Source organism: Pelodiscus sinensis, chromosome 28, assembly GCF_052426305.1.
Source record: "Pelodiscus sinensis isolate ZL-2025 chromosome 28, ASM5242630v1, whole genome shotgun sequence".
Lineage (NCBI taxonomy): Eukaryota > Metazoa > Chordata > Testudines > Trionychidae > Pelodiscus > Pelodiscus sinensis.
This window is the reverse complement of record NC_143079.1, coordinates 1068936-1095546: the sequence shown is the minus strand read 5'-3', so window position 1 is coordinate 1095546 and position 26611 is coordinate 1068936. Positions and strand designations below refer to the sequence as shown.

Genomic DNA, 26611 nt, shown 5'->3' with positions numbered 1-26611 from the left:
AGGTATCAGGGATGGCTCCTGGGAATTGCAGAATGGCAAATGGATAGATCCGAAAGGGCTGCAAAGGGGTGCCAAAATCCCAGTCTGATAATGTTCTCCCACAAGCATCCTGAGAGCTTATTTCTGTTACTAATGGCCAGAGCTCGCCAAAGTGTGCGCAGATCGCCGGAACCCAGCTCTTCCGGATTACGATCTACTTGCCACGGACGAGTAGATTGTATAATTTGTCGAGCCCTGCTAATGGCCATTAGTTTACTGATACTCGTGGGAATGAAAATATAATAATCTTACACCAAAGCCCAGTATCTGTTCACCCTTGGAGGAAGGGGGATGTAAAAGCATTTTTTCCAGTTACTGTGCATGGTCAAAGACAAGAGAATTAATTTTCTGTGGCAATGTAGAGTCAAGTGCATTTCCCAGTTTAAATGCTATAGCAGTGTGCAATCAGCTTGTCAACAACATTAAGGCAATTTGTTTAGGTCACTTCTCAAAGCTGTTACTGATGTAACAAGTGCACTGCTTGAGAATATGATGACTTTTTGGTTTTCCACTGTTTTGTGGGCAGTGATAGGAGGGCAGAGTTATACGGTTTTGGTGCTCTTTGTTGTGCATTTTCATACTGAGCAACATCTTCTGATTTTTTTAGTATAAATTTAACTTTGAATATCTATGATATTCAATGTTTCTGAAAAACCACATAAATTATTTAAGGAAAAAAATCTACAGAATTTCCATATTATTACAACCTTGGTTCCATTTTTACAGTGTGTGGCCTGGGCATTTCTGCAAGTTAAAATAAATGAGCAATTGTTCAGCAACAACGTTCTCTGTGGAATTTCCAACCATATTGCACAGGGATGGTCTCTACTTCCCTTCAGGCTATGTCCCATTTGGCTTTCACTTCTCTGGTTTCTGATCTGAAAATAGACAAGCAACCTAACCGAAATTCTGATGCCATCTACCATTAAATAAAATACCTTAATGTCCCATTCCAACTTCTTAACTGGAAACAAAACACTTGCATTTCCTGGAGAAGTACAAAAGCTGACTGAGTAGGACTCAATCTCACGCTATGGTTTATATAAAAAGAGAACAGATTCACTTTTACACTGACCTCTCGTTCCTTCTGCTGCTGCTCTTCATTTTCTCCTTCCTCAGTCTCTTCCTCTTCATCCTCAGAAACTACAGTGTTGGAAACAATAACAGGTGTCCAGCGCAGACATTCTGGATCTACAGCTACAGGCCGGAGATTCACCTGGAGCTTTGCCATATGATCCTGGATAAGCTTCTCCCGACGAACAATAACAAATCTGGGAACATAGAAAAATCCTTCAGTCTGCCATAAGTGTGAGGCACATTGAAAACACAAACGTGAGAAATGGATGCAAAGCAAGATATAATAGTAAGTACACTTGTGATGTAGTGGGGGTGCGGTCTGCTCTGTGTGATGTGTGATTCCCACTGACTCACCCACATGTGTACTGGCCAGATACCTAGTCCCAGCCTGAGCAGATTAAAAGGCTCTTCCCAGGGACAGAGACAAAGGAAAGGAGGCAGAGGCGGCCCCTTGGCTGAGGGGGAGGGCCTGGGGAGCTGGGCAGTGCTTAACTGGGAAACATGAAGAGAAGAGACTAAGCTGAGTACTGGGAGTTTGGGGGCCTGTGGACCCCTACCCCCAAAGGGTCTGAGGTTGCCTGGCCCCTCACTTTGATGCCCACATAGAACCCGGGCTGTGCTGTACTCGCAGAAGCAATAAACCCTCTCTGTTCTACTGGCTGGCGAAGACTCATCTTACTGCAGAAGGGGTGCAGGATCGGGGGTACCTGACGCGCCGCCACAACACTATATTCTCAATACCCACTGTGTCAGGATTCAGGAAAGAAAGGTAGAAGAGGACAACAGTCTACCATCTGAGATAGCCTAAGCCTGGGAAGAGGGCACCTTCCGTCTTTAGGGAGACAGCACTAATAGTCTGACAAAGTGGGTCTTTGCCCACAAAAGCTGATGCTCCAGCACTTTGGTTAGTCTATAAGGTGCCACAGGACTCCTCGTGGCTTTTGCAGATTCAGACTAACACGGCTCCCCCTCTGATACTTAGCACTAATAATGTCTTTCCAACTGTTGTCACTGATAAAAGTGACACTGTTAGCCAAAGAGCAGGCTGTGTTGAATGTTACAACCTCATTTGATTTTAGGGGTAAATATAAAGGTGGGAATGTTTGAGTCATATAAACTGACTCAAAATAGTCAAATCCAAAGCTGACAGCAAAGAGTTATAAAGGGAATGACAAGTGAAATTCAATGGTGATAAGTACAAAGAAATGGACATTGGAAACATAATCCCAACTGTACACACAAAGAGATGTGAAGTTAGCTGTTTCTACTCAGGAAACAGATCTTGGAGTCACTGTAGATAGTTCTCTGAAAACATCTACAGTAGCAAAAAAAAGGTAATAAAATATTAGGAACCATTAGGAAAGGGATCGACAATAAGACACAAAATATAATTACTATACGTTGAACCTCTCTGGTCCGGCATTCTCTGGTCTGGCAACATCCGCGGTAAGATATGATTTTAGTAGTCAGGTGTCTGCTTATCATGGGTGTGGCCAAGTTTCCCACTGTCCCATAAAGTTTGTTTACAGGTACAAGTCCTGGTTCTCAGTATTGTGTGCTGTTATTTAGCTCTAATTTACCCCTCAATGTCTTTTAAGAGCCCAACAAGCAGCAGAAGTGTGGGTAATGCTGCTAGACAATATTGACCTGGTTAAGTCCTGAGTGTGCTGGACTAGAGAGGTTCAATCTGTATATAAATCCAAACACTCAACCCTGAATACTGCCTGCAGTTCTGTTTGCCTCATCTCAATATATAATTGGAAAAAGTAAAGAGAAGGACAACAGCAATTAGGAGTATGGAACTACTTCCACAGGAGGAGAGACTAAAAAGATTTGGATTGTTAATGTAGAAGAGAAATGAATAAGGGAAGATATGATAGAGGTTTATAAAATCATGACTGGTGTGGAGAAAATGAATAAGAGAGTGTTATTTATCACTTAATACAACAAGCAGGGATCACCCAATGAAATTAATAATCAGCAGATTTAAAACAAAGAAAGGACATACATCACACAATGCAGAGTGAACCTGTTAAACTTGTTGCCAGGATGCTGTGAAGACCAATAATGTAACTTGGTTAATAAAAAAAAAAGTAAGTTTAATGGAAGACAGATGTTTCAATGGCTGGATGGTCAGGGATGCAACTCCATGCCCTAGGTATCCTGAAGCCTGACTGCCAGATGTTGGAACTGGATGATTGGATGGATCACTCAAAATTGCCTGCTTCTGTTCACTATCTCTGAAGCACCTGGCACTGGCCACTGCTGGGAGACAGGATATTGAGCTAGACGGACTACTGGTCTGACCCTATATGACCATTCTTATGTTCTTAAACGAGGATATTAAGACTGTGGGATTGGGTGTATGTAAACTGAGGGGAATTCTGACTAAACATAGGGAAGGGAAATATGAGACACACTCCTAATTACTTAGGGTACATTTAGGCTTAATACTACTCAAGGACACAATTAAATGGCTACATTCCAACCATAAAAATGTGCTTTATCTGTGTTGGGAGATATCTGTATTATAACTTGAGAAGCTGACATGGCCGGTTTGATAAATGTAAACAGGGCCTTTGTTGCAGGTCAAGGAGTACCTTTGCTGACATGAATGGCATTATACCTTTCCACCTCCCCAAAGAAATAGGAAAAGAAAAAAAAAACAGAACAAGCAAGTACACTGCTATTGTGGAAGAGCTGATTGTATTTTACTTCGCTTTGATGATCAGATTATATATTTGCTTCTCTCAACATTCAGCCTGATTATTGGCATATTACTGTGTGATCTCTCCTGCTAGTGCTGTCTGAGCAGCCAAGCTGGCCCCTGGGAAGCAGGGGAGATGTTACTCAATCTTAGTCTATGGGTACGTCTAGACTACATGCCTCTGTCGCCAGAGGCATGTAGATTAGGCTACCAGACATAGTAAAATGAAGCGGCGATTTAAATAATCGCCGCTTCATTTAAATTTACATGGCTGCCTCGCTGAGCCAACAAACAGCTGATCAGCTGTTTGTCGGCTCAGCGCAATAGTCTAGACGCGCGGGTGACGACATCAAAGGTATTTGTCGACCACCCAGGTATACCTCTTTCCAGGAGGCATACCTGGGTGGTCGACAAATACCTTTGATGTCGACACCTGCGCGTCCAGACTATCGCGCTGAGCCGACAAACAGCTGATCAGCTGTTTGTCGGCTCAGCACGGCAGCCATGTAAATTTAAATGAAGCGGCGATTATTTAAATCGCCGCTTCATTTTACTATGTCTGGTAGCCTAATCTACATGCCTCTGGCGACAGAGGCATGTAGTCTAGACGTACCCTATGAATATGATCCCTCCCTCAGTTCTACATAGCTGTACCTGTATCTGGTCTGGGAAGCAACGGGATTGCTATACTCACTGGTCCTTGCGGAAGTCAAGCATTCGTAGGTGATGGAGAGTGGAAGTGATGTCTTGAGGGCAGATTCCAGTGAGTTTGCTTAGTTTTTTTATGCTGATTTGTTTGTCATTTTGATGATAAAGGCACTCCAATATTACACTTTTCCAATAAGCCATGTATGAGAGACGGCCCAGATCAGACAATGGCTTCTCTGGGGACCCTGCTTGGCCCTCACGCTTTGATAGCAGATAGCCTAAGGAAACACAAACAATTTCTCACAAAGACTGGCATACATAGATACATCCTATCCTGGTGCTAACATTATAGACAAGCTTGTACAGAGATATTCTTCAAAAAAGGGAATGAGAAGCATTTGAAAGCCAGGACTATATCCTGCATCTACAGGAGACACTGAATGGGCAGGCTGACCTTTTCCATCTGTCACCCCCATTATTCTATATTGGATTCAGAGATTTATAAACTGCTTTGATTACAGATTATGAGCTATTACAAATATTCTCAGCTTTTGCTCCCAGGCTGTGGAATTCTTTTCCTCAGGATATTCGCATGGTGCCAACGCTAGCATTGTTTCGGCGTCAGGCTAAAGCCACCCTTTTTATTCATTCTCTTCTTAATGTTTGAGTCTGTATGTGTGTGTTCCTCCTCTCTATTTGTTTTTAGCTGGTTATGTCCCTCTGGGGTATCATATTATAAATTTTTATATATATTTGTATTTTTTGTAAGCCACCTTGAATATTTTAAATAGAAAGGTGGGGTAAAAAATATTTAAATCAAATAAATAAATAAATAAATCACCGCTAGATGTCACAATCTGCCTATTTTGAACCCAGAACAACAAGATGGGTGAAGTCTCATCTTTTACTGGACCCATATCCATTGATGAGACACAAAAACTTTTGAGCTTAGTGGGCTGTTCTTCAGCTCAGGAAGAATACAATGAGAAAGTGCCAGAAAGTTCTCTGGAAACTGAGAATGCAGTTGAAGCACAGAAAGCATTCTAAATATCCTTTTCAAATTCACTTTAGACTACACTAATACAGTAATTACAAAACTGTGTACTGTTACTCTACTGTTTTTAATCATTAATGAAAGAAAAGGGGGTAAGGAATATTTCATAACTGACTTCAGCCTAGAACACAACAGCAACCTCCTCCTCAGAGGACATGTAGATATTTGTGTGCTTGAGAAACTGATTATTCAGGCACAAAGCTTGACTGAAATGACAATTCTGAGGATTACAAGGGGAAGCAGGTATTTCCACCACTCAGCTAAACAAAACAAAACAAAAACACACCAAAACCTTTCCTTTAAAGTATTATGTTAGGAAACTTCAGCTCCAGTCCTAAGCGTCTCATCTTCTGGTACTGACCCACAGAGTAGTAATGAGCCTGAGACTGCTAATCTCCCTGTGATACACTGTCTTAGTTATGATCAAAGGAGGGGAGGATGCTAGATATAACAATGAGATAGTGGTGGTAGACAAGCCATTCCCTACCAGAGCCTAGGGCTCCCACTCCTGGTCTGATACCAACCTGATTTGTTGACTTTCCATGCATTTGGTATTGCTCGTGTATTTTACCTGGTCTTTAAAGAGAGTTAGGACATGTCTACCCAGGGAAATGTATTGGCAGAACTATTCCAGTATAGTTATACCACTATAACAACCAGGGTAGATACTAAGGCCGAGTCTACACTAGCACTTTACAGAGCTGTAACTTTCTAGCTCAGGGGTGTGAAAAAACCACCCAGGTGAGCACAGCATGCTATATTGTTGTAAAGCACCAGTGCAAACTAGGCTACATAGCTGGGAGCACACGTTAGCTACTCCCCTTGCAGAGGTGGTTTACATACAGCACTAGTGCAGAGGTGGTTTATATAGAGTGCATAGAGCTCTCCCAGTGCTTGTGCCATGGCCATGCTTTCAGTTTAAAATGCCATGGCAGCTGTGCTTTAAAATAACAAGTATTGTGCTGGTACGTGCAGAGAAGCTGGCAGTGCAGCCTGAGAAACTTGCCCTGTGTCTTGGGATTACTATTCATAATCAGAGCTGCAGGTCAGTAAAGGGAGTGGACTAAGGATGTTAAAATGTGGCTAACTGACTAGTCAATGGAATTTCCATCAACTAGTCAACAGGCATTTCTGCATTCCTCCTTTGAAATGTACAAGAGACCCCGCTGGGGCTCTTGTACATTTCAAAGGAGGAATGTGGAACTCCGGGTACAACCCCTTCGGGCTGCACAAGGGTGCCTTCTTTGAAATGCGCAAGAGTCCCCAGCAGGGGGCTCTTGTGCATTTCAAAGCCATGGAGCCTGGGGTCAGTGGCCGACTCAGTGTCCCCCGCTAACCCCAGGCTCCCTGCGGTATTTCCTGGGAACCTGGGGTCAGCTGGGGAGAGTCAGCTGGGGGAAATACTGCGGGGAGCCCAGGGTCAGCTGGGGAGTCCCTAACTGACCCCGGGATACAGGCAGCTGCCCCTGTGAATCACATGGATGTGTGATTTAAGGGGACAGATGCTGAACAGCTGATCTGCGGAGCCTGGGATCAGCTGGGGAGTCACCTGCTGACCTCAGGCTCCATGGCTTTGAAATGCACGAGTAACATTGAGGAGTAACCTTAGTTTGAAATGCACAAGTAAAAAATGAGGAGTAATGTTAGCTCGAACCAAGGGGTTTGATTCGAACTAACGTGTCCCGGCATGCACTTTCACTTTCGAAACAGCTGTTGATTGGAGTTACATGCCGGCGAGATCATGCTAATGAAGCACGGGATATTTAAATCCCCACTTCATTGACTATTTCGAATGCCTACATTTGCATCCCTAGTTCGAACTAGGGTGCAAGTGTAGACATACCCGTATAGTGGACTGAAATTTGGTTTTGAATTTGTATTTTGTATAACTGACAAAGTGCTCAGCACCTGTGTAGAGGCATTTTTGATTCTTTTAACTCAAAAGATAAAATTAAAAAACCCTATTAGCCTCTGCTTGAGAAACTATAAGGTCACCTAGTTTAGCTGCTGATAGTTTCAACAAGCAATGTAGCTTTAGGGTTGACTTTATTTCAGAAAGAATTACTAAAATAGGGTGAGCTTTTGCCAGAAACTCTGCTCTGAGCATCGCTACAGCTTTTGACATGAGGCATTTATGTGATAAATATGGGAATCAGAGGAGACATGGTGTATTTGTTTTCATCATGTAGTTTTACACCAGTTTAAAGAACAGAGCCCAAAAGTCTACATTTTTTTGTGACCTCAAAACAGAGCTAATTCTGGAGAAAATAGTTCTTCCAAGAAAGTTCCTGAGAACCTGTACGTCCCCTCATCCAGTCCCATCTAAAAATATGAAAGGCTAAAGAAATCTAAAAAGGTGAAAAAAACTGAATGTGAAAGTGACTCTTACTGAAGTCAATGAGGAATCTGCCATAGCCCTTACGCTGGTACTGGGGAAGAATCATTATACAGGAAACGTTGTACTTCTGTTGGCAGTGCTTCTCCTGAGAGAGACAAGAGAAAGAAATTTGAAAAACAGTGGTTTAGTGAGAAAGAAAAGAAGCTGCTGTGTGAGCTAGTAATTAATCCTCAACTAAAGACTAAGAATGAAAGCCCTAGTCATAGCTCCTTGGGGACAGCAATACGCATCAGCAAAGCACAGTCCCCAATGAGTTAAGATGGAACGGTACCAAGTCATTGTCATTACCATTGAAACAACCATCCCAGGAGAGTAAAAAGAATGAGACAGTGACATCTGCTACCTTCTTCGACTTACAAACAATGAAAAAAATGACAGTCAGTGCAGGAATCTAAGTCCCCACCAATTGCACAAAAGCACCAAAATCAAGTTGAGATACCTTCTAATAGCCAAGTAGCACTGGTATAAATTTAGAATGACCCAAGATTCACACCACTGTCACTGAATCCAGACCACGGTGTGCTGGTCTAGAAGCTGGAGAATGATCATTGATTACAGGCATGGTTTTTTCTTTGCTGCTCTGATAGCTATGATTGCAAGCAAAATAGCTACTGCTGCAACAAACAGACTTGAAAATGTAGCTATCTGAAATCTTATGTCTGGCTTCCTTCACCTGGGTAATATGTGGGTGGGGTACACTAAGATACAGTAAACATCAGTGGAGTCTCCATATTCCTAGCATACATTACAAAAGGTTTAAAATGAGGTTCAAATTGCAGACCAGGAAAATACTTTTGTCTGCAGAGGAAGAGCTCTGATACCTTTGTGTGGGTAACAATGTTTACTTCACAAGCAGTTCTACCTATTGCCATCAAGGGAATAGAAAGTCATTTAAAAACTTCTCCCTTTGAGCTGCTAAGTGCTTTATTAGCTCCTCTGAGGATGTGCTCTGTTCAACGACATTAAGAGGAAATTTGGTTTTAACAGTTGCTACATGTCCCTGAATTCTTCATACACAATTGAAGGTTAGGACCTACATAACTAATCAAAGACCTTTTGACAATACTAATTCTGAAATGGACACAGAACAGGTTAAGCTCCAAGTCTGAATCCATGCTAAAATACTTACTTTTGAGAAATAGCCTACAAGGTGGCAGCCCTTCACATCATTCTGTGTTAGCACATAGAAAAGAAATGGCTCCACATCATAATAGAGTGTCTTGTGGTCCAAGAAGAGTTTTGCCAGCAAACACAGGTTCTGGCAGTAAATGGTACTGACGTTGCCATCAACCTAACAGAAACAAAGAACAAATGAAGTTACTACACATCACCATACAATGACCTGCTTCTGTTGGACATGTCAATCTTTTCTAACCCTCAAACATTAAAGCGGGGTGGGGAACCTTTTTTGGGTCAGGGGCCACTTACCCACAGAAAAATCAGTTGGGGGCCGCACCCAAATGAGAAGAAAAAAAAAGAACAAAAACCCCCTCTCTGATGTGGCGCCCAACTGAGGAGGAGAAAGACACTCCCCACATTCCCCTCACTCACAAGAGCCTAAGGGGATTTTGTGTGCTCCAGCCCCAAGTGGAGAATGGGATGGGAGGGAGGGGCTGGAGTGCCAATGTTGGGGGAACCTGAACTTCAAGGGCCAGATCCAGGCAAGCCATGGGCTGCAAGTTTCGCACTCCTGCATTAAAGAAAGGATATGCAGATAATGCATAGTAGCTCAGATAGTTCTCAAAGTGCTAGTGTACACTTTGGGTCACTGATCACTCAGTAACATCCTAAAGGAGAAATTAAACCTATTTATGGATTTTCACATACTAACTCATGAACTCAGCACTATGACACTGAGAGCTATCATTCATGTCTTCATTTTTGACAGAGCTGAATGACTTAAGGAAAAAATGGAGGGAAAGATTTTTATGGGTAATCCCACATGATATGAATATTGTAAAAGGCATCAATGTCACATTTTAAATGACACAGGAAAGAAGACGTTATCAATCATTTTTCTAACTTACCTCAAAGACTGAAATATTGTTCTTTCTGTAAATTTCATTGGCTGGAGGATGAAACCAGCCACACTTCTTCATATGCTGCTGGAGGATAGTTCTACTTTTCATATACTTTAGACAGAATTCACAAAGGTACAATTTAGGTAGCCTGTTTGTAAAGGTAAAGAAAATTAAAATCTATATATACACTGTATGCTTTTGCTTATTAACTATAACAAAAGTATTACATTCTTAAAGCTAATAAAGAACATGAGGGAAAATAAAATGATAAAAAGCAGTCTCATTAATTAAACAACTTAACCAAATACAAATTGAACCACTCAAATCTGGGACTCTCTGTTCCGGCAACATATGTGATATTTGCTTCAGCCATAAAAATAAATATGCCTCAGGCCACCCCTATTTCCTTAACTATTATGGATACACATTTTACATACAATGGTTATTCCATGTACTGAGCTATACTTAAGCATGAAACAATATTCCAATGGAAATGGTAAAGGTCTCATTGTGCACGTGTCAATTACTACTCTGTAAAAATACTTTAAGGAACAGTTCTGCATGGGGGATGGGTAGGGAGAGAATGGGCTAGATGAGTACTTTGTAATTTTCTTTCAATCTCTAATTTCTATGAAGCCTCTCTAAATCATTCACTATGATGAGGTCAATGATGAGCCTGCCATTATTGATTTGACTCCAATTACTCTCTCCGGCTACAGTGTTAATTATAGTTATTTTAACTAATCCCACAGCATTTGGCAGAGTCTGAATTATTTTTATAGTGATCCTCTGGCCCCATGACTGGGTTAGAGGGTGTTTTGTGGCTTCAATCTTTCCTTTGTATGGTCCTATTTAAAGCTGGTCCACATTCTGAACTGACTTTCTTTTCTTTCTTAACCACAAGGTAAGACTGCTTATGGTTTAGACAATTTCAAAATTCTCACCAAACAATATAAAAACAAGCAAAAAAATTTTATTCTCTCCTACATGGCAATCTCTTAGGTTAGGAAATGCAGAGATTTACCATTTTTGTATTTGGTAAATGTAAGGCAATACACTGATGACAACTATAAATAAATATGTGCAAACAGAAATAATGTAGATACAGTTCACAGTATAATTTTAAACAAATTATTCTTAGCAGCTTTTTTGCTTATTTCTTTTTCTATCTCTTGCAGGAATTCACAGCTCGAAATCAGATTATTTCAAAGCTTACCTCAGCACAATCTTTAACAGTTTATATTGTAATGTACGCTAAAACTAAAGAACCGATGAGACCTCAGACCCAACTTCTCTAGTCTTAATAACAATGGATTGCCAGATCACTTAGCTTGGGCGTGCTCTCCCCACTGGGAACACAGCATCTCAACTCTCTGCACATCCACCTTAGGATACCTTTTGAAAACATTTCTAATATTTGCAGTATATATGGACCCCAAGACACCCATTTCATTATTTGTCATATCCACATACGTTTAAATACTCTTTATATGCTAAAATTCACAATCACCTGCCTGGGATTCCTGCACCTGCCAGAGTACCTATCACACAAATTGTAAACACCAATGAAGGTTACAAGCTTGCACAATGTACCTGGAGTATTCCTGTGGATATGGGGAAGAGTACCAGGTGTGGATTTCATACTTCCCAAACTCGATAACCGAAGGACAGCGGACTTGTGGATCAGGGGGCCCTGTCACTCCTACTTTCTGTACAAGAAAAAAATTTTTTTTTTAAATTAGCAAATCAAATACTTGTCTGTTCCAAGAATACAGGTTAGGAGAAATATGTTTATATCCATTGGTGCTTCTGTATCCCCATCAATGTAATATCTATGCAGAGAGATAGATAACTGCAGATAGTGTTTGGACACACAGCATACATATATCCAGTTATACTGTATACCCACACACACCACATGCACTGCTATGGGTTACAACAGTGACAAACAAATCTCTATTCAGGATGTGATCACTGGTTTAGGATAGAATCATCAGGGGGTTAGAGGAGGTTTTTTTTTTTTTAAACTAGCCTCATGAGAAACAAGTTAGAAAAATGGGTCCCAGTTTCCTACAAATCCCCTTTCTAATGGTCTTGAAGATTAGCTGGCTGCAACATTTTCATATGCTTCCAATAATATATTTGCAAAACTCATATCAAAAGTAAACATGGAGCTTCTATGTAAATCCCATCCACAAACTGCTGTTTTGCATGGGATTATGTCAGGACATAAACAGCTCTTCTCTCAGTGCTTTCTAGAAAGAACTTTTGGCATTTAAAGGTAATACAAAAATCAGTTCCGGAACATAGTGGCATTCTCTCAGTTTGACTCTTAAAACTCCTTAAATTTCCTCAGAGGAATTTCCCTGAAGCTTTCAGCATGTTCCCTGACCCATACATATTTTAATATTTTGTCCTTTTCTTCCTCAAGAGAGATGCTACCCAAACGCCTATTGACAGGCCCTTCTCTGAGCTTGCTGACAAACATTCTTCCAGGATATGAACCTTGAAATTTAAGAAATGCACACCTCCTCAATTTTTTTAACTTGTCAGTCCATGACCACATTATTTCAAAAAGGCTGTGACACTCAAATGGTTAAAATCCAAAGGTTTTCAGTGGCTTTACATGGTCACATGATTTAGCCTGGACTACAGCGCCATTAAATGAGACCACTTATATGTAGGATGACAGATGTTAATGTGAAGAGTGTCAGTGAAATGCCTATAAATGTATTCCAGTAGAAAGAAATCCTTGGCCACTGGGTTATGGCATAAAACACTATCATGCCAAATCCAAATTTTCCATTTAGTGTAAGTGTTAAGTAGGACTAATGCAGCATGAGGAAAGCTCAGATTATTCTTCGTTCAACTCCCCTAGTTATACAGGTTTGAACAGAATATCTCAAGATACAGAAAAAAGCAAAAGACTTCTGTCCCAGTGTTTTATCCAAAAGCACCAAATGAGTTAATCAATAATGAAAGTGCTTCACTCATACGTCCTTCTATTCTTACCAAGCCTACATTTTTTCAGAGATTGACCAAAAAACCCTCAAAAATTAATTAGGTATCTATGTATGATCAAAAGTTCCACTACCTTAAAAAAAAAAAAAAAAAAAAAAAAAAGTAGTTCCCCCTCAGGTTACTGATTGAGTTCTTAGGTCCTTCCCTTTTAGGAAAAGGCCTGGGGGGTTCTCTCAGCTTCCCTTTGGTGCTTACCTTTTTTGAAGGGTAAAAATGTTCTCTCAAAGATATAAAAGCCCTGTGCTGAGCTAAAACAAACTTTGGTGCTAAAAAGCTAACACTAGTATTCTGCTGATATTTGGATCCCAAGGCAAAATAAAAGTAGAATCACCCACCACACTTCCAAATTAGACATATGTCATGTGAGAACTTCACCTGTTGACAAAAGCCAATTTATGAAGAAAGAAAGGAGTAAGAAGCTTTTTATATCTATGCAAACACATACTGAAGCATCCACCTATATTGTATTCTGATAGTAAACTACAGCTGCATACTCTTCCTTCACTGCACCTGAGAGCAGCAAAGCAGAGTTGGCAGTCAGTCACCAACACAATCATCCCAAGTATGTTTCAAGGAAGAACAACAAAGAGTAATGTGCACCTGTGGCAATGTCTCCTGCGTCTGTGCCCGTGCATCGGCAAACCTCTCCTCCAAATGAATGCCCAGTGTAAATGTGGAGACCCAGCTCCAGTACAGCTGCTTGCACATTGCAATGGTCAGGAGAACCCCCTCAACAGACGTATCGAACAACTAGAACGCTTGCTGCGGTCTGCCCCTACACTACTTCCTTCTCACACTTTTACAGACTCAGTTTCTTCCCTGGGCTACTTCATTCCGTTTGTGCATTTCCGTTTGTTCAGGTGCAGCATTTAGCTCCACTCTACGCAGGCTCTCGGCATCAACTGCATCTCAACCACTGTTTAACCCACTCCCTGCCAAAATCCATCCACCAGTTATTTTACTTTAAAACTACATGTCATCTTTCACCAGATTATTTGCAATATCAAATACATTACATCTAAAGTTTGTTTTTCCTAAACTTGTTCCTTTTCTGACAAACAACTGTTTGATAAAGGCATTTATTTACTAAAGTTTTGTCCAAACTCCTGGAAGATGAGCTTCAGATTTTCATTTACTTTTCTAAGCCAAAATTCTCTGACTGAAAAAGCTCATCATTACTGAATTTCATTAAAGGGTGGGGTTGGTTTTTTTTTGGATCATCTATGTAATAATGTCATAAATAGGCACTCCTGTACAGTACTGCTGTGTTTTTGCTGGGATTAGAAGGGTTAAGAGCTCTCATATTAGTCTGGTTTATCTCACTGCTGTGGTTTAGTGCAGACTTATCACAACTCATTATTCATTAACGCTCTTTGTATATAGTGACTATATTTAGGTTGAGATCATTCCAATTACTGTGGCACAACACAGGGTAAACAAACAGAAGCCCAAATATCTGGAGAAAGAGGAACAAACTGCATAGGGATAGTTATACTTAAGGAAAGAGCAGACAACAAGCTATTTCAAGGGGCACTTGTAATTTTAGAAGGAACAGATCATTCAAGACAGAAAACTAAAAAAAATGGACAGAATAATGCAAAAGTCCAAAAGCAGATGGTGATTTTTACATAGGAAAATAAAGTTTGGAAAGCTGGCAATTTTTCAAGGAGGCAATATTGAAGGCACAAGTACAAACTATCTCCATGCAAAGAAAAACTAGAAGGAATAGTAAAAAGCCAATATGGCTCCATTCAGAGCTCTTTAATGACCTGAAAATCAAAAAGGAATCCTAGAAAAAGCAAAAATATGGATGAACAGCTAAGGAGAAGCACAAAAGAATAGCAAAATAATTTAGGGACAAAATTAGAAAGGTTCAAGTACAAATGACTTATACTTAGCAAGAGAGATAAAAAGCACTATAAAGAGGTTCTTTAAATATATTAGGAGTAGGAGAAACACAAAGAAAAGTACAGATCCTCTGCTTAACAGGGGTGGAGAGCTAATAGCATGTGCCATGAGGAAGGCTGAAGTGTTTACTGTCATTTTGCTTCAGTCTTCACTAAAAAGTTAATGATGACCCCATATTTAACACAGTCCATATTAACAAGGGGGAAGGGAAAAAAAGTCAAAGCAGAAAAAAATAGGTTAAAGAATATTTAGATAAGTTAGATGTAGTCAAGTTAGTAGGGCCTGATGAAATTCATCAGAGAATACTTAAGGACTACTAGGTCCAATATACGGCACTACATTTTAAGAAAGATGTGAACAAAAACTACAAAAGGCGTAGAAAACCTGACCTCTGAGAAAAGGTAAAAAAAAAATTAGACATATTTATTCTTGGGAGAAGACAACTGATGTGGACCTGATAACAGTCTTTGGTTAGTAAAAGGTAGTTATAAGAGGATGGGGATCAATTACTCTCCATGCCCACTGCAGGTAGGACCAGAACTAATGGGTGAAATCTGCAGCAAAGGTGACTTAGGGTAGCCATTAGGCAAAACTTTGTAAGGGTAACTAAGCTCTGGAATAGGTTTCCAAGAAAGCTTGTCAAATCCGCATCATTGGAGGGTGTTTAAGAACAGGATGGACAAACATCTGTAAGGGATGGCCAAAGTGTACTCAATCCTGCCTCATAATATATAAACGACAAGAGATGTATGCATCAAGAGCATCTTAAAATACTTTACTGCAGTTCTCATCTTGCACATTTAGTTTGATGCCTCGATCTGCCCTTTGCTAAAGACTGCTACTCATGACAAGGGTCTGTCCTTTCAGTTTACCTGTAAAATATTATGCATGCCTGATGATGCCATAGGAATAACTTGCACCGTATTAAATTAAAGACAAACTGCATATATGGACTGAGGTATTTAGAACATAAGAATGGCCATACTGTGTCAGTCCAAAGGTACATCTAAGCCAGTATCCTGTTTTCAGACAGTTGGAAATAGCAGTGCCCCAGAAGAAATGAACAGAACAGGTAATCATCAAGTGATCCATCCCTTGTTGCCCATTATTCCCAGTTTCTGGCAAACAGAGACTATGGGCACCATTGCTGCCCGTCCTGGCTAACAGCCACTGATGGACCTATCGTCCATTAATTTATCTAGCTCAGTGGTCCCCAACTTTTTGGGGCTGCCGTGCGCCCAGGGGCGGGGCCGCACATGCACCGCGCGCCCAGGGTGGCACCGCGCATGCGCCACACACCCAGGACGGGGGCAATGCACCCAGAGGCAGGGGCCGCGCATGTGCTGCATGCCCGGGGGTGGTACCGCATGCCTGGGGGCAGGGGCCGCGTATGTGCTGGGCACCCGGGGCCTGGGGCGCAAGAATGGCTCAGGCTGGCCCTGGTCACATAAATGCCCCGGCGGGCATCATGGCGCCCAAAGGCACCGTGTTGGGGACCACTGATCCAGCTCTTTTTGAATCCTGTTACAGTCTTGGACTTCACAACATCCCCTGGCCAGGAGTTTCACAGGTTGACACAGTGTGTTGTGTGAAAAAATACTTCCTGGTGTTTGTTTTAATCCTGCTGCCTATTAATTTCATTTAGTGAACCCTAGTTATTATGAGAAAGAGTAAACACTTTCTTATCTACTTTCTACACACCAAACAACTAATCAGAAGGGGCAGAGAAGTGCATGATAGATATTAACTCCCAAAGCACTTAGTATAGATTTAATTAATAGATTTTATCTATTTTCTTAGGTCCGGATCTCAGAAGCTTTGCAAAGAATGAAGAAGGGGACACGCAGGAAAAATACTACTAAAATAATAGATATTGCACACAAGATCAGTTTTACAGTATAAAACAGACACTGCTTATATTTTTTATATCAGTCTCTCTCTCATTATGCATGGGATCTCTCTGTTTGATAAAAAATACCTAAAAATATAAATGGAGAAGCAAAGTAAGTGAAGTAATATATTTTACTGGGCCAGCTTCTCGCAGTATAAGGAACACGCTTTTCGCTTACAGACAACTTTTCTTCTGAAGCTCTGTATAAGATCAAAAGCTTGGCTCTTTCACCAACAGAAGCTGGTCCAATAAAAGATATAATCTCACCTACCTTGTTTCTCTCATATCCTGGGACCAACATGGCTACAATTACACTACGTTCAACAATAAAAATATAATGATTTCTAAGACCTATATCTCAAGACCCTCCAAAGATTGAAGCTACGATGAGTTTTCCTTTTCAATGCCAAAATATCTTAGATTCTTGTACTGCAAGATCTAAAATATAACATTTTTTTTCTAAAAAGTGTCATTGGACTACAGCTGAATCCTGATCACATTGGGCTACAGGCGGAGGCTTTTTTGTTTTGTTTGTTTGTGGGGGGTGTTTGAGTGGAAGGGAGGATAGTTAGGGAAGAAAACATTTCTCTCACAGGTTGTTGGTTGTTTTAAAATGCTGGATCTTAGAATAAGTTTCAGAGGGTGCTCATTAATGAGTGAGCAGAGGGTATGTAAGAGGGACAAAGGTGCATGATAAAGCAATAATATAACGTATATTATATATAAAGTTATTCTCATGAACTTTTTTAAGCTTGCGAAGCTAATCTGCCACAGCTTTCAGTCTCCTTAAATCAACTCCCCATTACTATACATTCTCTTAGACGAGGTTATAGGGAAAATTGAGTGCCCTGACAGACTGATTCAGCAGGAGGAGCATTGGTTCTCTGTGTTTATATTTATAGCACAGGCTGAAGATTTCCTCAACTCTAATAATATGACTTTACCTGCAACGCTTGTTCCTGAATGTCTCGGAACAACTCCATATCTGTTTCAATCATGTCATCCTGGCTCCCAAGAAGCCGTTCCTCATTGTCCTGTTTTCCATCCCAGCCACCCTGATTGTCTGAGAAGGAGAGAGAAATATCTCACTTATCATTAGCAAAGCTTTAATTGCATTCTTCTCCTCTAGTACGAAAAGACAACTGCATTTCGGTTACGTATATACTAGCATTTTTGTCAGTGAAACTTGTGTCACTCAAGAATGTGAAAAAAGACACTCATGACCGACACCAACACTGAACATCTTCTACCAACACAGCACTCTCCACACTATGCTGGCACGAGATGCTCTCCTACTCACATAGTTACTGCTGCTCATTGGGGGTGGTTTAATTATGCTGACCAGAGGGCTCTCTTTGGTGTGCACAGAACAACTACACAGGAGACCTTACAGTGGCAAAGCTGAAGTGGTACAATTGTGCCCCCGTAAGGTTTCTGGTGTAGACACAACTTTAGTCACTTTGCTTGGTTTCTGATGGGTTTGCGACCATACAGGAATAGACATTTCTACATAACTGGCTCCGAAAGACATAATGCAAATATACAGGACCTGGTGAAATAGATGATCTCTAAAGCTTTAATATTACTGCAATGACATGCACATAATGAGAACTTAGAAATAAAGGCAATTACATATGGCTTACTGTTTTATTTATGGCTTACTGCTCTATTTCTGGATCCAGCCAGCCAAACATGGGCTTTCTCTGTCTGTCCCAAAACAGACTGCAATATACACCTCTCAAATACCAGGAACAATACTCAATTACAAGAAAAATCCAAGAGAAAGGAGTAAGACTAGAATTTTGCAGGAAGCGCCTTTTTACCATTACCAGAGAAGGCACTTGCACTCAGTTCAATATTCAAGTAACCAACTCTGCAGCCACATCAGCAATGTAATAGCCTGCTTGCTGGAAATTATTGAGTGGTGGTGATTCCAACACTTCATCTCACAACCATGAAGTGCCTATTTTACACTTCCAAAGTCAACCAGCCTGATGTTCATAATTAAGGGTACAATTTGGTCACAGAGGTCCTGGATTCCATGACTTCAACAGATCCTGTGACATCTTTAGCTCCATCTGTCAGCCCCATGCATGGTGGGATTCCAACTTAAGTCTTCAGCCCTGTGGGACCATTCCCTGATGTTGTCCTCCCCCCCCCCCACCGCCCATGATTGTTCTACAAATTTTACTTAATTTTAGCATGACAGAATTTAATCCATATTAATAATTATTTCTAAAGAGAAATTTCCTGCATGGCATTGCTGAATATTATCCACTGGTTGTATAGAGGGAGCTCAAATAATCAATGATTAAGTGATAATTAATAACTAAGTAATTAATCATCTTATTGGTTTCTGGTGCATTGGAAAAGGGGATAGTACTTAACATACAATATAGGAAATTACACAAGACTGAAAAGAGCACAAAAACTATTGCTTCATTTGCAATCCATATTGCGTTCTTTAGCTGAAAAAAGAGCTTGAAATTTTGAGACAGAGGGGAGTTAATGCCCTTCAGAGTGCCATCTAGTGGCATGTAGGAATGCGTCCAGAACTTCTCGGAGCAGAACCTCTCTCATTCCAGAAAAGACCATCTACATGTGGCCTATGCTGCACAAAAGAAACTCATAAGGGTTCTATTAGTTTTTAGTTGCTCCCTGTTTCATACTTCCACCTTCCTATTTGTAATACCAGTTCTCTTATGTTAGCCCCTAACTTCAAGTCACTCCTCCTTAACAGTACTTGACATGACTTTACATATTTCTCAGGACACTCTTAGCCCCTCCATCTTGAACTGCAATTGTATCTCTGTCATAGGCACCATCTCCATGAGTGTTTTGGGGCTTGAAAAAATTAGTGGGTGCTTAGCACCCATTGGCAGCCAACCTTTCCATCAGCAGCCTTGAGAATCAAGTGCTTCCAGCTTGTTCACAGTATGAAGTCTAGGAGGAATAGGAAGGAGAAGGGACAGAGTAAGCTCGAGGGGGGAGGAAGGAGGGAGGCAGGAAGAAGTATCATGGGTGGGGCTAGGGGGAAAGGGTCAGGGCCTGGGCAATCCCGTCTCCCCTGAGGAAGCCAGTGTCTATGATCTATGTGCAATCACTAAGTCCTTTTTTGATTCCATATACAAGAACCCAAATTCTCCAGCTCAATTCCATTCTCTATGCAGTCTTTGTTGTAGCCAGGTTGACCCTAAGATATTAGAAATACTAGGTGGGTGACATAACTTTTACTGGTCCAATCTCTGTTGGGGAGAGAGACAAGCTTTTGAGTTATTTTTAAGAAAGGTGCTCAGTGTCACAGCTAAACACAGGGTGAAGCAGATTGTTTGACAAGTGGTTAGCGCACACGTAAAAGGACCATTCAAAGTGAATTGGCCTACTAACACCTCGAAAAGGAGAAAAAAAAATCAAACATGGGGCAACTGCATAACACCTTCAAAAGACAAGCCTGGGAGCTTAAATTCATAATTTTGCTAGACACTAAAAATCATGGACAGAAGAAAGACACTGAATTTATGCAAAAAAAAAATCAAGAAGTCCTGTGGCATCTTGAAGGCTAAGATTTAATTGGGCATAAGCATCCTTGGGTCAAAACCACTTCGTCAGATGCATGGCCCCACGTGTGAGGTGTGTTCCTATGCATCGGATGAACAGGTTTTGACCCACAAAAGCTTATGCCCAAATAAATCTGTTAGGGTATGTCTACACTACAGTGTTATTTCAAAATATATTATTTTAAAATAGTTATTTCGAAATATCTTATTTTGAAATAATGCATCTACACACAAAATGCATTTTGAAATAGAATTTTGCTATTTCAAAATAGCACGTCCACACTGAGTGGACTCTAAATCGCATTTAAGGCTGACTGGAACCAGTTCCAGCAGGGCACCAGGTCAGGACTTAGCCTCAGGCAGCAGCCCCTCACAGTATCTGAGGTCTATGCTTAAAGAGACACCCCCGTCTCCCCCAGACAGCCAGTTCTCAGGTTTCCCTGCTTGCTTGTCTACCTCGATGAGGGACAGCAAAGCATTTTGTCTCTGCGTGCTCTGGTTTCCCTCACTCAGGACACCACAGCACTCTGCAAAATGGAGCCAGAGCTGCCCCTGGGCACTCTGGTGCTTCTCTTAGACGACGCGTTGCTCAAAGCCTGGCTGCACTTTCTGCAGGCTGCCATCCAGGAGGTCCATCGGGGGACTGTCAGTATCCAAGAGACCCTGCGGGAGAGCTTCCACCCTAAGGAGCATTAAGAGTCTCCCTGGTCTGCCCCACTGGGCGCTTGTGCCTCATTCCTCCCTCACGTCCTTCCACTTACCCCTCCCTAAACTCCCTTCCTGATGTAAAACAAAATACACGTATTTTCATGAATACAAACTCTCTTTATTCAACAAAACTGGGGGGGAGGGAATGAAACTGGTGAGACTGGGGAAAGGAGGCAGGAGAGGGGAGAAGAGAGGGTAGAAGAGGGGAGGAGGAAACCTGGGAGGAGGGAGCTGGAAGGGGGAAGCAAGGGGAAGGGGAAGCTCAGGGCTCAGGGTTGGGGGGTCTCGCCAGACCATCTTGATTGGCATGCAAACCTGCTCTTGGGTTCGCAAGTGGCCTTTGGTGGCCAGGCTGGCAGCTATCCTGCCATAGACGGCCATGTTCCTCTGTCTAGTGTGGAGATCATGGACGTTGGGGGCATTCCCCCCCCAGAACCTGAATAAGTTCCATGATCTCCACCCTGGACCAGGGAAGGCGCCCGCCTTCTCTGGGCCCTGGCAGGCTCCTGGGAGCTGGCAAACTGCTCCTGGGGAGCGGTGGAGGGCTGGCTGCCAGTGGCTTGCTGGCTCATGTTTTGGGGCCACTGGGTCAGGAACAGTGTCTGCTGGCTCTGGGCTGGCAGGCTTGGAGCTGGCACAGGCACTGTGGCCTGAGTCTAGCCCTTTAAGGGCTCTGGGGAGGGGGGAGGTGGGGAGTGTACTTGGCTGAGGCTGGAGTGGCCACCAGGGCACCCTGGGAAGGCTGGAGGCCCCCTATTTCGAAATAAGTGTCTATACAGCACTTATGTTGAAATAGCTATTTCGAATTTGGTGTTATTCCTCGTAGAATAAGGTTTACCAAATTCAAAATAAGTGCTCCGCTATTTCGAATTTATTTCGAAATAGCGGTTTGAATGTGTAGACGCTAGGAAAGTTATTTCGAAATAAGAGCTGTTATTTTGAAATAACTTTGCTGTGTAGACGTACCCTTAGTCTTTAATGTGCCACAGGACTCTCTGATTTTGTAGATACAGACTAACATGGCTACTTGCTCTGATCCTGAACGTATGGTTTATTACAACAAATCTATAACCTACTTAATGCCCCCACCTCTAGCTCCATCCCTCTGTCCCCCTTATGACTGGAAAGTGTTAACTGGCCACTTTACCTCGAACAGTCCCTTTTACTAAACAATCTATCCCATCTTGCATGAGACTGAGGACATATTCCAAGTTCTTTGTAAGCTCAAAGGCTTGTCTCTTGCACCAACAGAAATGGAGCCAATAAAAGATATTACCTCATCCATCTTGGCACTCTATTATGTTGTCTAATTGATTTTTGCACTTGAATCCGTTACTCTCTAGCTCAAGTTTCAATGGAAGCTCTCCTGGCTTAAAAGAAGCTGCTTTTACTGGCAAGGGAACACATCTTTACCTGTAGGCCAATCTGAAGTGCTAGATCTTCTGGCTCCCTTTTTCCTGATTCTGTATTGCTGAGAATAGTCCACCATTTCCCCTCGAGCTTTCCGCCCATCAGGGGAAGGAGTGAAGAATTTGGTAAGGCCATCAATAAGCCCTTTGGTTTTCTTGTTAAATTTCAAGGTGGTGCCACTATCTCTGCAGAAGTCCAGGCCATCTAGCCGTTCCAGGTATCCTTCGGCCGATGATGCTGATTGGCTGGATAGTGTGATCTTGCGCTTCCGGCCCCGACCAGGGCCAGTTCGAACTTTGTTGAAGGGGCCTTTTGATCTAAAGAACCAGTAGGTGAAAAAAGTCAGTAGGTGTGACACACACAGAACGATCTAGGCAAGGTAATAAACTGATTTAACATTTCTCTACCATGCCAATCACCAGTCAACTGCACAATTCAGTAAGTGACAATCATAGCCCTGTTTACTGATTGACAGTCTGGGCCTAAGTTCCATAGAAAAATTCCTCAACTATTCTTGCATACTGGAAATTCACTAGTAGAGTCATTTAAAGTGGGTTTTGCTCAATGAAAAATAAAATTGCATTATACAACCTGAACAGCAGTCATAGTATTAGTAATCTTCATGTTAAAGTCAGTTTGTTTATGCTGTCCCCACATCTTCATTTTTTGATATGCCAAAGATTTATATTGCCAGCACAACTGCATTGTAGAATCCGTCAGAAAGAAGCTGAAGGCTTTGACAGCTGAGCAAACAATAAAGGGCTGTGGGAAATGCACATTAGCTAGCTGTTTCTGCTAAAACAATGACCCATGAAATAAGTAAAAGTGTTGAGATTTAAACTGTCACCTTTTAGGCTTAGACATAAATCCATTGAAGTGGATAAGGCAGTTGATGCTTCTCAAGAGCTATTGCTTCAGAATGTCTTGATTCAGGCAGACATCAAAGAAACACAACTGTTATTCTCTTCACAGGCTTTCTTTGCAACCTAAGGGTACGTCTACATAGCAAAGAAAAACTCACAGCTGACCTGTGCCAGCAAACTTGGGCTCACAGGGCTTAGGGCTGCAAGGAAGTTTCATAGCTGTGTAGGCTTCCATCCTCAGGATGGAGCCCTTATACCCTCCAGGGCCCCAGATTTCTGGGCTTCGTCCTGAGCCTAGACGTCTACACAGCTATGAAACATCCCTGCAGCCTAAGCCAGAGATTTCTCTCTCTCTCTCTCGCTCGCTCTCGCTCTGTGTGTGTGTGTGTGTGTGTGTGTGTGTGTGTGTGTGTGTGTGTGCGCGTGCGCACACGCACACACACCCCCATAGGGGCTAGAAACATGTTTTATAAATGCAAGCTTGGAATCTGAATTTTGCAGCTAAGGCTATGTCTACACTGCAGAGCTTTTCCGGGATACCTCCCGTATCCTGGAAAAGCTATGCCGTGCCCAAGGAACACATCCACTTTTTTGGATCAGTTTCCAAAAAAGCGGACATGTTCTTTCGACATCCCTGTATTCCTCATTGTATGAAGAAGAAGGGATGCTCCGAAAGAGGAGGTTTTGCTGAAATTTGGCCCCATGTAGACTGGCCAAATTTCGGAAAACCCTGTTCTGGAAAAAAAAAAAAAAAAGGCGGAAAAAGGTATGCAGATTGCGGTTTGCAATTTGCGTCTCTTTTTCCAACTTTTCTTTGCAGTCTAGACATAGCCTAAGTCTGCAGTCATGACATTGTGAAATATACATGACCTGCTTTTCTTGTACTCTCAGGTTTTAGAGTGGTCTCATCTCAGCCCATTATGCTATAGGACTCCCATTACCATAAAGGAACACAAGAGACCACTGACCTAAGAGCTTCACAAATATCAGTTGGCTGAATATGAGCAATACAACTTCTGCTTCAGATTTCTCACTTATTGTGGCAGTGCACGTAATCTACAGATTTTCTAACTACCAGAAATATTTCCAGAGGTCTGCAGAGTGCATCTAGCCTATGGTGACAAGAGCAGCTGTGACTTGCTATAAAACCAGCAAAACTAGTCAGAGGTAACAAGTACAAAATACTTTAAACCTGAACATCTAGTTATGGCAAAGGGAAAAAGAAGCCCTGAACAAATGCCTCAACACTCCTTGACAGTACACAGCAGTCTGAGAAATACATTCAGTGTAAAACAGTTAATATTAGTGCTGTGGAAAAAATTATGTACTAAGGGTATGTCTACTCTTCAAATGTTACCATGATGCAGTTGCAATGGTGCAGTTGTGCCACTATAGAGCTCCAGTGTGGACAATACCTAACATGGATGGGAGAGATTCTTCTTTCCATGTAAGTAATTCACCTCTCTAAGAGGTGGTAGGTAGATTGACAGAAGAATTTTTAGTGTAGGGGTTAGGTTGATACCTACATCTCTTGGGGGTGTGGATTTTTCACACCCCTGAGACACAGCTATATCAATGTAAGTTCCTACCACAGACAAGGGCAACGAGATAGGACACTAAACCATCCACACAAGTCCAATTTATTCCCTCTCCCTTGCTTTCCTTTTCTCTTTAAAGCAACTTACGTTGTGTTTTGGTTCTTTAACCTGTTTTTAGGACGTCCTATTGGGTTGGCATAGCGTCGTTTTATCTGTGCTGCCTTCTTGTGTAAAAGTTTTCTTCCTTTCTTCCGTGGCCGGCATATTTGACATATCCACATACCTGTAAGACAAAAAACCTCATTACCAGATGAAAGGAAGAAATAGAAACAAGAAAAAGTACATGACTCTTCCAGAAATATAGTGAAAAACAGTCTGACTATAAGACTGTAAGAAAACTTTCATTCTATCTTAGCACCCTAAACTCAAACCCTCCCTTACTGGAAGTAGTCTCTCCAGAAAGGCTCTGTAGGCAAGTTTTTAAGCATTCTTCCTGCAAGGATAGAGGAGCTCAAGCAACAGATTATCACAAAAATAGCACAGAAGGAAATCCATTTAATGGAGTTCCTATTGTGCTTACGGATAGTGCCTCCAAACTAGGTGAAGACATCACCACACCCAGGGTGGCTAAAAATCAATGATTTTTTAAAATCAGATGTTTTTATTTTCTTTAAACCATTAATAAAATGATATATTTCTTATTTAAAATAACATTTACAATTAAATATTATCATACACATGCTACACCTACACTTATAGTCTCATAAAAATGAATTAATGGCTCTAGTCTGTCCAGTCTAACATCTTGAAAGTTCTGGGTCTTCAATTTCTGTTTCTCAGCAGACTAATATGTGCAAAGACAGACAAGTTGGATAGGATTGTTTTTGTTCTGTGCTTATGTGATGGTGGACCTGCACCAAGTACAGGAGAGTTAGTTAAGACATTGCCTAAAGCAGTGATGCCCTACTTCATCTCAGTGGGCCACAATAAATAAAACAGTCTCCCGGGATATGAGAGTTTTGCTAACTGCATGTGCATACCTAGGATTTTCAGAGTGTGCTGACTGAACTGTAACAGCACTCTGATTGGATGCAGAGAGAGGAAGTCAATGTTGTGTGTAATCAGCATGCACTTCCTGTCACGTGCCCTTGCTACATGTGCATGCCACTTCAGTAATGCCAGTTGGAAAAAAACTGTGTGAAAGGAAACCAACGGAATATGGCAACCTTGCATGTGGGCAACAGTAAATAAAATGTCTTGTGGGCCACACGTAGAACCCTGATGGGACATATGTAGCCCACGGGCTGCAAGTTGCACACTAGGGGCTTATCTAGACTACGCTAAAGTGTCGAAAGAGGATATGCAAATTCTGTGGGAATTTGCATATCTTCTTCAGACCTCACTTTCAAAAGCAGAGCGGCTTTCGAAAGCATGTGGCTTTTTTGGCAACCCCCCCTTTTTCGAGAAGCCATGTAAACCTTATTTTTTGAGGAAGAGCGTCTTTTCGGAAGGGGGGGGGGGCCTTCGCCAAAAAAGCTGTGTCCAAACTACTTTCACTTTCGAAAGCTTTGAAAGAAGATATGCAAATTCCCATGGAATCTGCATATCCATTTTCGACATGTTAGTGTAGTTAAGATAAGCCCTAATGGTCTATATAAAGACAGAGAGACGGTATATAGGAAAGGACAGAGGCAGCATAAAAAGGAACAGTGGAATGACTGAAAAGAAAACAGAAAGACATTATTGAGAACACACACAGCTTCCTATACTC

The 26611-nt window shown here is 41.7% G+C and overlaps 1 protein-coding gene across 2 annotated transcripts in view; it reads right to left on the bottom strand.

Annotated features, from left to right (window-relative positions):
* Window positions 1-26611, bottom strand: part of KAT6A (lysine acetyltransferase 6A) — an 85064-nt gene that overhangs the window by 11725 nt on the left and 46728 nt on the right. For both annotated transcript variants that reach the window (XM_075915716.2, XM_075915717.2), the window contains 9 exons: window positions 24988-25123; window positions 22443-22756; window positions 17709-17827; window positions 11538-11653; window positions 9951-10092; window positions 9053-9214; window positions 7915-8008; window positions 4518-4749; window positions 1115-1310 (listed from right to left, as the gene is read on the bottom strand). In XM_075915716.2, the coding sequence (XP_075771831.2) occupies window positions 1115-1310; window positions 4518-4749; window positions 7915-8008; window positions 9053-9214; window positions 9951-10092; window positions 11538-11653; window positions 17709-17827; window positions 22443-22756; window positions 24988-25123 (1511 nt within the window). The remainder of the gene's footprint in view (window positions 1-1114; window positions 1311-4517; window positions 4750-7914; window positions 8009-9052; window positions 9215-9950; window positions 10093-11537; window positions 11654-17708; window positions 17828-22442; window positions 22757-24987; window positions 25124-26611) is intronic.